Source organism: Lithobates pipiens, unplaced genomic scaffold, assembly GCF_037356315.1.
Source record: "Lithobates pipiens isolate NorthernLeopardFrog02 unplaced genomic scaffold, aLitPip1_a1.2 Scaffold_10, whole genome shotgun sequence".
In the NCBI taxonomy this organism is placed as follows: Eukaryota; Metazoa; Chordata; class Amphibia; order Anura; family Ranidae; genus Lithobates; species Lithobates pipiens.
In genome coordinates this window covers 186,780,141-186,796,526 of record NW_027507686.1, presented here as the reverse complement: position 1 = coordinate 186,796,526, position 16,386 = coordinate 186,780,141, and the positions used below count along the sequence as shown (strand labels likewise).

The following is a 16,386-nucleotide window of genomic DNA, read 5'->3' as shown; positions in this document are numbered from 1 at the left end:
AAAAAGTTACAAATTTAATAATGCAAAATCTAAAAATATACACAACTTTTGCTGTATCGACCATTTACAAAATTACAATTGATATAACATGTTGTTCACAATGAGATTTTAAAAAAAACACTCATTTACATCACTGGTGTATAAATGGACAAAGTGATACTCAGCGCGTTTCAAGGTCATGCCCTATTCCTCTTCACCAGGAGCAAGTGGTATGAAAATGATATAATATCTACAATTCATAAATAAAAACAATAAGTAAAGAATATATGCATACATATAAATAGACAAAAGTTTTGTCTTTAGACAAGCAATATATATTGTCTATTGACTATATAGAAGCAGATTCCTTGGTATGTCACATCAAGAATTTTTGTATGGATAAAGGAGGGAGAAAGAGAGAAACAAGAAAATATGGCTGTGCTAGCCCCACAGCGCCCAGGGAGGATGGAGACGGGCACAGCCAACCCAAGGACGGCTAAAAGGGGGGGCAACAAAGGGGAAGGCCCCGACCAGATATATAGACAAATTAGTGGATGGTAATATATGCACATATAAATGACATGCATATACGGGATGTGTACAAAACTCCAAGGCCACTCAAAGAGAAGGAAAAAAAAGAGAAGGGGGGGAAGAGGAAGGGAAAAGAAGGGGGGAACAAAAAAAAGGGGGGGGGGGGAACGGCAGGGGGTTGTTTCTCTAATGCAGTACCTAAACCCACCTCACTTAATAGATATACAGTGTAAGAACTGGAAAAATTCCCAAAAATGGGGAACCAGGAGGCCAAAGGATAAGGACCTGATGCTAGTCTGTCTGGTCTACAAATAAAGACAGGGAAATATTAGTATCTAAAATACAATGAACATTAATGATCCATAGTATCAAAATTGAACACGAGAGAATAAAACAGATAAAGGAATGTATAAATCAGCTTACTTCAGAGTTGATATTACAGAGAAACAGTCTCCGCTGAAAAGGGGGTGCCTGAAGAATCGCCTTTGAGAGTATCTCTCTATATCTTTAATCGAGTTATATCTATAATGGGCGGTGGAAGACGGTAAGTTGCTATCAGCACTCGGTCTTTCACACTGGGGACTCATGGCAAGCGGGTTTCAGGCGCTTTACAGGCGATATTTCTAGCGCTAAAACGCCTGAAAACTGCCTTCAGTGTGAAAAGGGTCTAAAAGTCAACGCACTGCTCCAGGCAGATTTTTCTTCTGTACATACCTTTTTACAAGGATGATGTTATAGTATTATTATTATTATAATAATGGTAAAATTTTGATATTATGGTAGCCATCGTAGGGTCCTTTGATTGTTCTAGAATGCAAAGCATCTGTCCATACAATATCATTTTTTTTTATATAAGCAATACCTATATGCAAGTTCTCAAACTACAACACAAAAATTACACTTTAGTTTAACGATCCTTTGTTGATAAAACTTGCAGGACTAAATCTGGACATTTTCTTCATTTTGCCAAAAACAAGCATGCTTTGCTGTTACTATTATGTATCTCACAAAATAGAAATTGAAAACACACTACTGTGAAATATCAATAATAAGCACATTGGAAAAAAATGATATACATAATGTAAAACATATTTGCAATGTCTAGTTTTCAGTCTGTCCTAGCTTTATCCATTAATGGAAATGCATAGTGTATATCAAGGAGCACATATTTTGAATTGTTTTTGTAGTATTTAGTATTATGTGATGTTCACATTTTTACAGGTTTGCTTTTCCAAATTTTTAAGGCCTGGTTCATACCTATGCATTTCTTTGGTGCTTTTTGCAGAAATGCACTATAGTTCATTCAACGTGGTCTCCTATCCTATGGGACACGTTCACATCTACGCCTTGGCCAAAAAAAAAGCATAAAAAATGCAAATTGGGGCAAAATAGCGTGTGCAAAAATGCAAAACACACAGCAAAAAGCACTGCAGAAACAATGAAAAGCAAACTGCATAGGTGTTAACTGAGCCCCAATATAGAGGTTTTTGAATTAGCCAGCACTGCATTTGACTTTCCACTTAAAACATAGCTAAACCCAACGCAAACATTTATTATATTGCAGAGCTTACCAGTCCTTAGATGTGGTAGCTACATTAGTTTTCTTTTTGCTTTAATTTTGGTGATCCTGCCAGTAAGTCTGGCCCAAACTATTTTCCATGACATCGTTATGTGCCCTTGTGTGTGCTGTATCACACTGTAGTAGCATTATCATCATACAGTAAGGTGGCACAGTGGGGGAGATTTACTAAAACTGGAGAGTGCAAAATCTGGTGCAGCTGTGCATTGCAACCAACCAGCTTCTAGGTTTTTTTGTGAAAACTTAATTAACCAAGCTGAAGTTAGAAGTTGATTGGCTAGCAGGCACAGCTGCACCACCAGATTCTTAATGCTCGCTCCAGTTTTAGTAAATCTCCCCCTGTGTTTCAGCTAGAAACATTTGTGGCTGACTACCTGTCTGCTGCTGGACCAAAATCAAGTTCATCTGAATGCTTCTCTGCCACTCAGAAGCCTTGTATTTTTTATTTTTTTTTATCAACAAATATAAGGATTTATCTGATTGGCTGAAGTGGAAATCATTACGTCAGTGGCTGCCCCTATCGGTCAATTAGAAAGTGTTTTGTGGCTGCAACGTTTGCTCTACATAGAAAGTTTTCTGTGGCTGGCATATAGTTTTTACATTTAAGGATGGGCTCACACTAGTGCGAATTAGATGCGAGTTTCCAGCATCCAATTTGCAATAGCAAGAGATTGTGACTGGCTCTCTAAGGAGCCGGTTCACATATCTCTGCAGCGGCTCCAGTGTGATTTGCACAGGAATGCTGTGCGCCTTTTTTGGTCCATTTCAGGTCCGAATTCAGCCAAAAATTCGAAGAGGTGAACAAGGACGCACCGAACTCCTGCTGTGAGCTGCTGTGTGCTCATATGTGAACCCAGCCTAAAACTTTAAACATGTAAAAAAAAAAAAAAAACGATTATATGAGTAGCAGTGATGCATTTGTGGTGATAAATGTGGGGTCAAATTAGATGGCACATCTAAGAAGCCAGTACACATTATCCTACCAGGCACTTGCTTCCAGTATGCTCTTATTCACATGATTATCTTGGTTTTTCTTAGATTACAACCCTGCACAGGAGAGTAGAGGAACTCTCTAAGTTGTAAGTAGAGATGCCTCTTACAAATGAGGCTAACTCAACTGAACTGTCTGTTCAGGTGTGTGTCTGGGTAGCAGTGGGTACGACCGGGCTTGTGGCTAAAGCAATGGCCCAAGGAAGGTTTATGGATATAGCAAACCAGGACATCAGGACTACAAAAAGGTTCAGTTTTTTTTAGAGCTGTTTTGCTTCTTGTTACATGATTACGTTATGATCCAAATTATATATAATACTCAAATTTGATAATTTTAGTTTTTGCAAAAAATAAATTAAAAATATAAAGGTTGATCCAGGTGACAGAATACTCCTGGAGGCTTACAGAATGTTCTTGTATAAGTTAATTAGTTACGTGGCATAGTGCAGTGTCTTTAGTTGGACACATCTGCAGTAAGAGCTCCTATATTCTTGTGCATAATATAATGATTCTGTACTAGAAGGTACGGGCTAAATCCCAGGTTCATTATACATCATGAGCAGTCTAAAAACTGCTTGGTAAACATTCATAATTTCGATGCTGAACACATGGTAGATGGTTAGTTGTTATGATATGCAACCATTGAACAATCTATTTTATTATAGCCAATAACAAAATAAACATTTGAAGGCAAATTCTGTGAAGCACATATGAAAAGCATGGTATAATAGTCAACATTTCACTACCAAACCAATTGGGTTCCTGTCCATAAATAAATAGAAAGCCTAAATTAGTATCAACAATACTGACTTATCTTCCCATTATGTGATAATTAAGTACAGAGCCAGAGTGACCCATAAAAATTATTCATTGGATAAACTTGTAGTCTTGATGTCCTGTGATCCCACTCTTGTTGGGTTATGATTAGGGTAGGTGCCTCTGCTCCATGCCCTAGCCCGGGTGTTAAGTAAAGGTAAGTAACTGTGTGTCTGGAGACATGCCTAGAGGTATTTGTGTGTGCAGGTCACTAGACACTCTTATCTTGCCTATATGGATCGCCACCTTGGAGAGATGGTGCCAGGTAACAGCATTCCAACTAGCAACCTAAGGAACCTCTGACAAAGTATCAGGGTGTTGGAGGTAAGGGACCGTGAAGGACTACAGTATAAATGGTTTGTATGTTGTTTTAACAGGTTACAACACTCAGGAACCGCATTGATCAGCTGCAGAAACAGTAAGTAGTGCTAGATACAACAACATTGTTCCGATTCCAGCCTGCATACTATCCCTGATCAACTCAAATACAGTATCTACAATACAGGCTCAAAATTATTTTCTGAATTCAAATTAATTTCTAACCTACTGATTTAAAAAAAATATATATATATTATTTGAAAACCATAGACCTAAAAGCAACACTGCATGGATTTCGGTAGGACTGACCATGTTTATAATAAACTATTTGTATTTTCTCAAAAATACAATTTATCCCAAACAACCAAGATCACAATTACCAATACATCTATTCTAACCCATAGGTACAATTCCCTTCCATATTTGTTTAATTTCAATTAATGGCTTGTTAAATCTAGAGCTGCTGCACTTTTGGTAGAGGCAGCCATTTTGTGACTTGAAACAGCCATTTTTTGACAGTGGTTCTTAATGAATCAATTCCCTGCATCCTCACTAATTTTTCTTTAGCTTTCAAAATGGCTACCGGACCAGTGTGTACTTTATGGTGTCATAAAGGAAATTTGTAAATACATACCGGTTCTACTCAGCCCTATTTTGTGCTAACCCAATTTATGCACTTCAAAAGCATTAAAACAATTACCTAGTGACAATTTAATACAATATAACTGCATAACATGGACCTATGATGCCTTGCAAATATCACCTAACAATTATGCTCAGTCCAACCTAGCCACAAGTGTACTGGTCACCAATATGCAGCAGAGGCTTGACTATCAGTTCAGAGAACACAGTTTGTAAGACTACTTGTTCAGGCCATAATTCGACGGCCTTCAGAGAGAACAGGTGATCAGTACACTTGTGTCAAGCCTCACCTAGGCTTGATGGCTGACCTACCTAATTATGAGACCATGTGTGCCGTCACAAGCATGGTAGATATCACTGGTCTTGAGAGATATCACAGGCCAAATAGGACACCACTTTTTCACTCGATATCTCCAGCCTACCATGATATCTTCAGTCTAACCCTGAGCAGTAACAAGTAAGTAAACTAACCCGCTGCTGACCCTGGTGTGTCAGGTACAGTATATGAGAAGCACACTCCGGTTCTGTCAGCACATACAAGGCCTGGGTCTCTTCGCAGGCCCTACTAAACTCCAGTAACTGGTTTTACCCAATCCTGATGATGGCCTTTATGATTGTGATGTCAGAGTGGTAGCAGTGTTTATTTGAGACATGCATGCATGATAATCTGAAGGGAAGTACAGCATGTGGAGGAAAATGTACAGTCTCTTAAACTAACATGACAACATGGTAAGTGATACTGATTGTTTGTGTGTATGTAGGGGAAACTAGCAGCACCATTAAGCCTAACAAGTGGCTCATTTAAAGAGGTCAATGATAACATTTTTGGCTACTGTAATACCTGGAAAAATGTCATACTATATTGATATATGCTCTCTTGCCAAGTCCATCCAGGTGTATTATGTTAGCCATGTCAGGCGTGAAAGTAGTCCATTACATTGCTTTCCAATGATTCTAACAGCCAGGAAATCAGCTGACCATGTTAAATCCCACCTGTAATAATTATAATTACAAACATTTAGGCCTAACTTACACCTTTGCATTTTGCAGATTTGCACTATAGTCCATTGAACATGGTTTCCTATGGAACATGTTCTGTAGTGCAAATCTGCAAAATGTGTGAATCAGCCCTTAGAATTCCGATATCTGGAACATTCAGAAAAACAGCTGAAAAATGTTATCATTCTTTCTTTTACATAAGCCAACTTGTGCAACCTTGGTTTATCACCCTGCAATATCAACAGTATTTTTTCTCTTTCTTCTATTTCTTTTCCTTTTTTTCTTTCTTTTTTCCTCCTTGACCACCTTCTGTGTTCTCTCTTTACTCACCTCAAAGATGAACTGAACTAAAAAAAAGTGCAGATAGGCTATGTTATAAGGAAAATGTATAAATGGTAATTGTGCCTAAGCAGTGCCCTGAAAAAAATTTACCTTTGGTCTGAAATTCATCCAGAAAATAGCAGTGTACTTCCTGGTACACAATGGTGCTTATGTGAGATCTAAGGCACTGTTGCCTCTGTTGCTAGTCTTGACAGATTTGGAGTGATATTTGGTTATATCCCCAGTTTTCAGTTCACTGTTCTTCTTGCTGGAGGCTCTGACATGAGAAAGCAACACCCTGTCCCCACCAAGATGGCCTCCTCCATACAGAGACACAGTGTAGAACAAGGCATGGCAAGTTGGTAATGAGAAAAGCTCAGCCACAAGGAGAGCAGGGGCAATGCTATTGACTAGTCCTTTGCCCACTACCTGTTTTTTTTTGGGCACATCATCCAGCGTTCAGTTCCTCTTTAATACTTTTTCATAACACTAATCCTCCCTATGCCATATTTTCTGTATCTGGTATTTTTCTTTTATCGTGTATGTACCCTGTCCACTAACCTGTGCCTATTTATTCCACATTACAGCAGCAAGAAAGCAGCTGGAGGCAAAGGAAAAGTTGGGGGCCGCTGGAAGTAAACTCCCAAACCAAGACCCCGGCCGTGTCAGAGAGCAGCCCTCCTTCACCCACCTTTTACCATCCCCGATCCTGCAGGAAGCTGGCTACACAGAGTGCCTCACAAGATAGTTGTCCTGTCTATCCCTTCGGGCCACCCTTTTCTCTCTGTGGACTGCTCTGTATTATCTCTTCTCTTTTGTAAATAAAGTGTGACGCTTCTTACCCTAATGACATTCCTTGTACTTGTCACAAACATCCCACAGAAGAATGACAGAAATGCTGCCTACCATTAGATAACATGTGACATGGTCATGGCCTGTGGGTCGCCATATTATCATATGCGCAAAATGTGGTAACACTGAAGGACACAGCAAGTTCTGTATGTCACTGGATATGTGGGGAGGGATACAATCTTACCATTAAAGCGTATATAAAGTCAAACACTTCTTTATCTTGTTTTGGATATTGGTGGGGGTTTACAACTTTTCTTTTTTTTTAGCTTAGCAATCTTCCAAAGGGAACATTGGTTGTGGTTATCCTGGTGACAACCTGGGATTCCCTCATCTTGGAGGTTTTTTCCCTCTCACTTCCTGGTTTGCCTATGGGACAAAAAGTGAAAGTGAAAGAAAATCTTCCCAATATGACACATATGGCAAAAAAAAAAAAAAAAGAAATGGAAAAAAATGCTTTTAATTCTGCTTTAAAGGATAAATTCACTTTTTGCAAAAAATAAAATACACATTTACACAGGTAAAAAAAATGTGTATTTATTGTTTTTGGAGCCTGTAAAGCATTGCGGTCACGATCAGCAGATCGCTGGCGGTATGCAGGTCTCCAGCAGAGCCAGTGTATCTGCTTCCCTATACATTCCGTATGGATAAGCATACAGATACAATCTGATAGGAAGCATGAATGAACTACCACAGTGCTCTACAGCGCTGTGGTAGTTCATTGAAAACTACAAGCTGACAGACCTTGTAGTTTTCCATGCCCAGAGCCCTGTAATGTCAATCAGTGATGCAGTCGGGCGGGCGAGAAGAACCCCGCTAGCTGTCACAGCGGGGATCAGGGTAGTGCGGGGGCTGGTTTGTTCGTAACGCCCTGAATATGGGTTTAACATGTAAAATGTTAAGATAGGTGAACTTATCCTTTGAAGCTGGACTCCAGGTATTCATTGCATACGGTTATTGGTCCAATGTAAATATACATATTTCTTAGTGTTGTGAAAGTAAAAAATCACTGGAGTAGTCGCTGCTGCTACAACGATTGCCGCAGTCTTCTGGATCCTGAGCAAAGCATCTGCCCCTTCTGCATAGTAACCACAATGGGTCATCTGCTCGGCGTGGCCACCATTCCCTGATTGAACAAAGTGGAGAGGCAGAGTGATCACATCACAATCAAGTGAACTTCTGTGTACATTATGCAGAAGGGTAGACCACTTGTCACAGGACCCAGTAGACCTTGGCGATCATTGAAGTTGAACTAGATGGACTTGTGTCTTTTTTCAACCAGACTAACTATGCAAGTAGTGACAACAACTACAGCCATTCTCTTATTACACAACAGTCCTACATATGTAAACTTACATTGATCCAGACAGGACCAATTAAAATATGCATTAAAAAAAAAAAAACATACCAGAAGTTCAGCTTTGTTGGAGAGATTTAATCTCACCTCCTTTTCTTCTGCTGATAAAGGTTTCACCAGAAAAATCTGCAATAATCACAAAAACTCAAAAATCTGACATGGGTTTCAAACCTTCCAATAGAAAAAGAAAAACATAAGAACATAAAAACAAAAGAAAAGCATAAGCCACCTTTAGGGAGACTGTGCACTATGTATTCTCTCTTATGCTCGTCACCTGGGCAAGAAGACAGGAAATATCACCAATGGGGACACAACAAAACCCTGACAATGGTTATAATCCATTTCCACTCTACTGAAACGTGTTTTTATTGTCGTTGGTGACCCAGTTGAGCTTTCAAAATATAATAAAAATTCCTGAACCGGAAAAGATAAAAAGATAAAAATGTTCCTACCTTTAATATTTTCTGTATAACACAATTAAACATAAAAAAAGGTGTACACAAGCTGGGCTTATTAGCAGAAAAAGGAAATTGTTGATTTTAAAAAACAGAAGTCAGGTCTCAGTGTGTTAGAACAGATTAGGTAAAGCTGAGGTTACTATAGGCAGTTCCATATTTCCACTCTTCTAATGGGTACAGCTATTATATGACCTGAGGCAGAATTCAGGACTAAAAGTAGATTCTTTATTATATTAGGAAAAATAGATAATTAGCCTCTTTAATGTAGTTTCCTGCATTGAGGTGCTCTGCAATATGACAGCCAATTTCTTTTGAATGCTCACCATACACAAAACTGCACAGCCCAATAAATGCACGGTGGAGGCAATTCAATAGGGCTTTTGTGACATGTCTTGCAGCGTGAGTAGTCGGAAACTTTGCGCCAAATAATGAAAACTCAGGGGCAGACTGACTATTTGGGCACTGCCCAGGGGCCCCATAATAGAGAATGTCAGCATCCATGGATGCAGGGGCTGAGGTGTGGTATGACAGATCCCTCCCCAGCACAAGGATGGTCTGTGTAGATCCCAGGGCTCTCCCTAACCTGCACTGACAGCTCGGTGAGTGGGAGGATGTGACGGATCAGCTCTCCTCCTTCCCGCTGACAGCCAAAGGAAAGAACCGCCAATCTCCGGCCATTGCAGCTACCTACGATGATGGTAGCGGTGCTCAGAGGGAGAAGAAAGGGAGGAAGAGTAGGCACACAATGTATAAAAATACACTGTGATGTGCTCCCTCCTGATGCAGGACTTACAGGCAGTGTTGGTCATCTTACTTTAAAAAAGTAATTCGTTAAGTTACAAATGACTTCTCCCAAAAATGAATTTCGTTAGTAACTCTGTAACTACATTGGAAAAGTAATTAGTTACTCAGTAACTGTGACAGGGGTAGCAGCGGTGGTACTTGAGGGGGTGGCAGCAGCGGTGTACTTGGGGGGGGTGTTAGGCAGCAGTGGTACTGGGGGGGTGAAAGCGGTGGTGGTGCCATCCTCTCCCACCACCACCTCTTACTGATCCCATCCCTCACCACCACTGATCTCATCCCTACCCTATCCCCCCATTACCTCTGTTGTAGAAGTGATGGTGGGTGGGTAGGGATGGGATCAGTAAGTAGCAGAGGTGGTGGAGGACTTGGGATGGATCGATTGCACTGCAATTCGAATCATCAGTCACTTACTTGAATGCCTCCAGGAGAGGGAGAGAGAGAGACCCTCCCCCTTCACTCGATTGGTGCCAGCTGGTCAGCTGACTTCATTTTTCTAGTGTTCGCCCCGCCTCCCTACATTCTCTCTCTCTGGATAGGTAGGGTGGGATGGGGTGGTCCAGACAGTCTCTCTGAGTCTCAGCCTCTTCTCAGCTCAGCGGGCGAAAGCCCCCCTCCCCGCAGCGGAATGAACAGCCAGGCGGCGTGGCCACGGTGGGCCTCCCGAGCGGTAGATGTAATTGCGGTAACGCCTCCCAAGTAATGGGAACTGAGTTACCATGAGGGGAAGAGTAATCAGTTAGATTAGTCGTTACCCTCTAAAGTAACTGTGTTAAGTAACGCCGTTTATTTTAACTGAGTTACTTACATCACTGCTTACGATTGGTGCTTGGTTCAGGGGCAGGAGGCGAGAGACATCAATTAACACAAAAAGGACAATTGTGGTGCTGGAAGAAGAAGAGAAGGATGGGGGTAGGTTGGTGGGGATGACAGCATGGTCTTCCTAGCGCCAAGTATTGGGAGTCTTGTGTTTCTACATCACTTGGCCTCAGCCACATGGTAATATAACACAGCACACTGGCAGATGATGAAGACCCCCTCCCTGCACCTCCTCTTCATCTTGATCTCCCCAATTGCCAGCAATAGGTATTAGTAAGTGGTACTGGCGATTACGTGAAAAAAAAATATAGGTACACGTAGCTAAAAAAATAAAAATAAATAAATAATAAAAAAAAAAAGGTGGCATTGGTGCATCCTAGAGGTAAATACATCAACTCCATGTAATAGTAAATTGTTCAGTCTCATCTTTGAGACAGACATGTCTAAGTTCCTCTACAATTGATAACTTGCTCTGCCTGTAAAAAACACCACCACTTTGCAGGAGAGATGTTTGCAACAGTTCTGACAGAGCCACATACACCTTACTGGACGTACCCTATGTAAATTTGTCACAAGTTCTGCCATCTAAGGCCTCTTTCACACGGGGCGGATCAGTATTGATCCGCACCGTGATGATCTGCTCGCTCAGCGGGGATCGATCTGTTGTCCCCGCTGAGCCGGCGGCGGACAGGGCGGTCTCCGCACACTGTGCAGGGACCGCCCTGTCAGCTCTCCGCTCTCCTCTATGGGGATCGGATGAGCACGGACCGTGTGTCCGTGTTCATCCGCTCTGCAGACGGATAGAAAAATAGGATTTTCCTCCGTCTGCAGAATCGGACTGTTGCGGAGGCGGAGGAAATCGGGTGTCTGCGGATGTTCATCCGCAGACACCCGCTATCCCATAGGGATGAATGTATGCCCGTATTTCATCCGCAAACGGATGCATGAAATACGGACATATCATCCGCATGTGTGAAAGGGGCCTAAGGTGTTCAAAATATGGGAGCGCCCCACTACAGTTTGTACAGTTCTTTAACCACTTCAGCCCGGAAGGACTTACCCCTTTCCTGACCAAGCATTTGTGATACGGCACTGCGTCGCTTTAACTGACAACTGTGCAGTCGTGCGATGTTGTACCCAAACAAAATTGACGTCCTTTTTTTCCCACAGAGCTTTCTTTTGGTTGTATTTGATCACCTTTATGGTTTTTATTTTTTGCGCTATAAACAAAAAAAAGTGACAATTAAAAAAAAAAAAAAAAAAGCAATATTTACTTAATATCCCCAAAAATATATTAAAAAAACTAATTTCTTTCAGTTTAGGCCAAAATGTATTCTTCTACATATTTTTGGGAAAAAAAATAAAAATTTGCAACAAGCGTATATTGATTGGTTTGCGCAAAAGTTATCCCATCTATAAAATAGGGGATAGATTTATGGCATTTTATTTATAATTTTTTTTATTAGGAATGGCGGCTTTCTTCGATTTTTATCATGACTGCAACATTGCGGCAGACAGATCGGACACTTTTGACACTATTTTGGAACCACTGGCACATATACAGCGATCAGTGCTATAAAAATGCACCGATTACTGTGTAAATGTCACTGGCATGGAAAGGGTTATAAAGCTAGGGGGTGCTTTATGGTATGTACATGTTATGTGAAACATTGTATAAAGAAAAAATGTGTTTTCATTTTCTTTCCACATTTTTCATGTTCAAAAGACTCATTATGCCTTGGATAGATTATACATTGGTGTGTTTTATTTCCAAAATGGGGTACTTTTTGGGGTGCTTCCATTGTCCTGGTGCTCCAGGGCCATTTGGGGGGTATTTGTACTTTCCTGGCATGTTAGGGTCTCAAGAAATGAGATAGGCCATCAGTACTTACGAAGAAACAACGATCTGGCTCCTCCTCTAGTCAGTCACATGCCCTCACAGTTAGAAACACACTTAGGGAACACATTTAACCCCTTGATTGCCCCCTAATGTTAACCCCTGCCAGTGACATTTACACAGTAACCAGTGTATTTTTATAGCACTAATGGCTGTATAGATTTCAACGGTCCCAAAAAAGTGTCAAAAGTGTTTGATCTGTCTACCGCAATGTCAAAGTCCCTCTAAAAATTTCAGCCATTACTAGTAAAAAGGAAAATAACAAAAATGCCATAAATCTATCTCCTATACCTATTTTGTAGACATTATAACTTTTGCACAAACCAATCAATATACTCTTATTGCATTTTTTTTTACCAAAAATAAGTATAATACATATTGGCCTAAACTGATGAACAAATTGGTTTTCTACATTTTTTTGGGATATTTATTAAATCTCAAAAAGTAAAAAATTGTTTTTGTTTTAAAATTGTAACTTTTTTTGTCACTGGAGCAAATACCACCAAAAGAAAGCTCTATTTGTGGGGGGGAAGGATGTCAATTTTGTTTGGGTGCAACGTCGCACGACTACGCAATTGTCAATTAAAGCGAGGAAGTGGCGTATCACAAAAAAATGGCCTGGTCATTAAAGGGGCAAATCCTTCTGGGGGTGAAGTGGTTAAAGTGGAAGTGATCAGAAAAAATGAAAGACATGTCATAGGGAATATCTAGAATTGTGTCTAAACAGTGCTCTGAAAAATGTATCTTTTGTCCTGAATTCCTCCTGAAAATTAGTAGTGTACAACCTGGTATTCAAGGATGCCTAGGCTCTCCTGTGTCTATAACTTCATAGTGTGAAATATAAAGCACTGGTGCCACGGGACTGCTAATCTCAGGAGATTTGGCGATATCAGTGCTGTGCTCCTCCCTTTGCTGGAGGCTCCGACAGGAGGATGCAAAACCCCTTCCTGTACCAAGATGGCTGACTCCAGAAACAATCCAAAATGAGACATGGTGTCAGTAATGAGGAATGCTGCAGAGAGCCAACTGGCAAGACTTGTGACGAGACACACATTGAGGGAAAAAAGTATTTGATCCCCTGTTGATTTTGTATGTTTGCCCACTGACAAAGAAATGATCAGTCTCTAATTTTAATGGTAGGTTTATTTTAACAGTGAGAGACAGAAGAAGAACATAAAGAAAAACACATTTCAAAAAAGATATAAATGGATTTGCATTGTAACGAGTGAAATAAGAATTTGATCCCCTATCAGCAAGATTTCTGGCTCCCAGGTGTCTTCAATACAGGTAATGAGCTGAGATTAGGAGCACTCTCTTAGTGCTCCCAATCTTAGCTTGTTACATGTATAAAAGACACCTGTCCACAGAAGCAATCAGTTTCCAATCTCTCCACCATAGAAAAGACCAAAGAGCTGTCCAAGGATGTCAGAAACAAGATTGTAGACCTACACAAGGCTGGAATTAGCTACAAGACCATTGCCAAGCAGCTTGGTGAGAGGGTGACAACAGTTGGTGTGAATATTCTCAACTGGAAGAAACACAAAATAACTGTCAATTTCCCTCGATCTGGGGCTCCATGCAAGCTCTCACCTTATGGAGTTTCAATTAAAATAAGAACGTTGAGGAATCAGTCCAGAACTACACAGGATAATCTTGTCAATGATCTCAAGGCAGTTGGGACCATAGCCACCAAGAAAACAATTGGTAATATAATACGATGTGAAGGACTGAAATCCTGCAGCGCGCGCAAGGTCCCCCTGCTCAAGAAAGCAGGTGTACAGGCCCGTCTGAAGTTTGCTAATGAACATCTGAATGATTCAGAGGAGAACTGGGTGAAAGTGTTGTGGTTAGATGAGACCAAAATCAAGCTCTTTGGCATCGACTCAACTCGCTATGTTTAGAGGAGGAGGAACTCTGCCTACGACCCCAACAACACCATTCCCTACTGTCAAACATGGAGGTGAAAATGTTATGCTTTGGGGGTGTTTTTCTGCTAAGGGCACAGGACAACTTCACCGCATCAAAAGGATGATGGACGGGGCCATGTACCGTCAAATCTTGGGTGAAAACCTTCTTCCTTCAGCCAAGGCATTGAAAATGGGTCGTGGTATTCCAGCATGACAATGACCTAAAACAGATGGCCAAGGTAACAAAGGAGTGGCTCAAGAAAAAGCACGGTAAAGTCCTGGAGTGGCCTAGCCAGTCTCCAGACCTTAATCCCATAGAAAATATGTGGAGGGAGCTGAAGATTGGAGTTACCAAACGTGAGCTTTTAATCCTTGATGACTTGGAAAGGATCTGTGGTACAAAGAGGAGTGGTACAAAATCCCTCCTGAAATGTGTGCAAACCTGGTGGCCAACTACAAGAAACGTCTGACCTCTGATGACCAACAAGGGTTTTGCCCTCAAGCACCAAGTCATGTTTTGTGAAGGGGTCAAATACTTATTTCACTCATTAACCACTTCCCACCCGGCCAATGCACATATACGGCCGGGTGGGAGCCGTCTACTTCTGATAGGACGTTCAGGAACGTCCATCAGAAGGAGCGGGATTGCGCGCGCGCCCGCGCGCGCCCGCGCAGCAGCGCGTTCCCGATGCGCCCGTGTCACCCAGACACGGCGCATCTCAGATCGGCAGGAGGGCTCTGTGATTGGCCCTCCTGATCACATGACGGCCGTGTCCAATCACGGCTGTCATGTGATGTAAACAAACAGCCGGTTGCTAGGCAATCGGCTCCTCCTCTCCTCACACAGAAGTCATCGCTGAGGAGAGGAGAGCAGATCGCTGCAGCCGGCTTATGATCAGTGAGTATAAGCTGTTTTTTACAGCTTTTTACTCACTGATCACTAGTCTAGTGTAAACACACATCACCACACAGTGTAAACACACCACACAGTATAAACACAATGTCCCCACACATGTCCCCAAATAATAAATACACATGTCCCTAATAATAAAAACATGTCCCCCACATATGTCCCACTAAAATCACATGTCCCAATGATTATCTGCACACATATGTACGTGATCACCTGCACACATATGTACATGATCATTTGCGTACATATGTCCGTGATCACACAAACCAATTATTATACACTTGTAGCAGAATACATTTTGGCTTAAATTTATGACAAAATTTGATTTTATTGGATTTCTTTTAAAATAGAAAATAGTTTTTTTACAAATTTCCACTTTTTTTGTGCTTATATAGCAAAAAATAAAAAATGGAGTCGTGAATAAATACCACCAAAATAAAGCTCTATTTGTCCGAACAAAATGATAACAATTTCATTTGGGTACAGTGTAGCATGACCGCGCAATTGTCACTGAAAGCGCTAGAGCGATGAAAGCTGAAAATTGGCCTGGGAAGGAAGGGGGCGAAAGTGCCCTGTATTGTAGTGGTTAAAGTCCAAATCAATTTATAACTTTTTTGAAATGTGTTTCTCTGGGGTTTTTTTCTGTTATTCGGTCTCTCACTGTTAAAATAATCCTATCATTAAAGTCATAGACTGATCATTTCCTTGTCAATGGGCAAACATACAAAATCAGCAGGGGGATCAAATACTCCCCCCCCCCCCCCCCCACTGTGTGCCCTCTGCCTTATTTTGGGCACAGCTTCCAGCGTTCAATTTCTGATTTGATAAAAAAAAAATAATAATATTGTGTCTTAGCATGCTGTAGCAATGTAGCACGACACAAAAAAAAAAAAAAAAAAAAGCGAGTTTGTGTTTCAATGCTTACAGGAAGACAACCAGCATTCAACAGTAAATTAAGGGTAATGCACAGAACAGGTTAGGTGGTTGTAAACCCTTCCATATACCCACTGGCCTCAGTCCATACACAGAGATTAAACAAATCCTCATACATAAGTCATGCCTGTTTATTTGTGACCTTCTCTTCTCTACATTCAAAGTGCGTGCATTAGAAAGCTTGTCTGAAGGCACCACCCTTCACACAGCACACAGGAACAGAGCTTAGGTTGTCAATCACAGGCTGTGCGCTGGAGTTCCCTCTTTTCATCTTTTT

General features: G+C 41.1%; 1 protein-coding gene and 1 long non-coding RNA gene across 6 annotated transcripts in view; one reads left to right on the top strand and one right to left on the bottom strand.

The window, feature by feature from the left end:
* The window catches only part of TNNT3 (troponin T3, fast skeletal type), a 42,397-nt gene extending 35,375 nt beyond the window's left edge, over nucleotides 1–7,022 (top strand). For 4 of the 5 annotated variants that reach the window (XM_077460731.1, XM_077460728.1, XM_077460733.1 and 1 more), the window contains 2 exons: nucleotides 4,273–4,313; nucleotides 6,763–7,022. In XM_077460731.1, coding sequence (XP_077316857.1) covers nucleotides 4,273–4,313; nucleotides 6,763–6,814 — 93 coding nt within the window. In that variant the 3' untranslated portion in view covers nucleotides 6,815–7,022. Of the gene's footprint in view, nucleotides 1–3,127; nucleotides 3,169–4,272; nucleotides 4,314–6,762 lie in introns of all 5 variants that reach the window. The other variant, XM_077460729.1, reaches the window with a different exon arrangement.
* LOC143936464 (uncharacterized) lies at nucleotides 4,901–8,509 on the bottom strand. Its single transcript, XR_013263646.1, has 2 exons — nucleotides 8,433–8,509; nucleotides 4,901–7,393 (listed from the first exon to the last, which is right to left on the bottom strand). It is a non-coding gene; the product is annotated as an uncharacterized LOC143936464 (long non-coding RNA).
* Nucleotides 8,510–16,386: the final 7,877 nt, after the last annotated feature.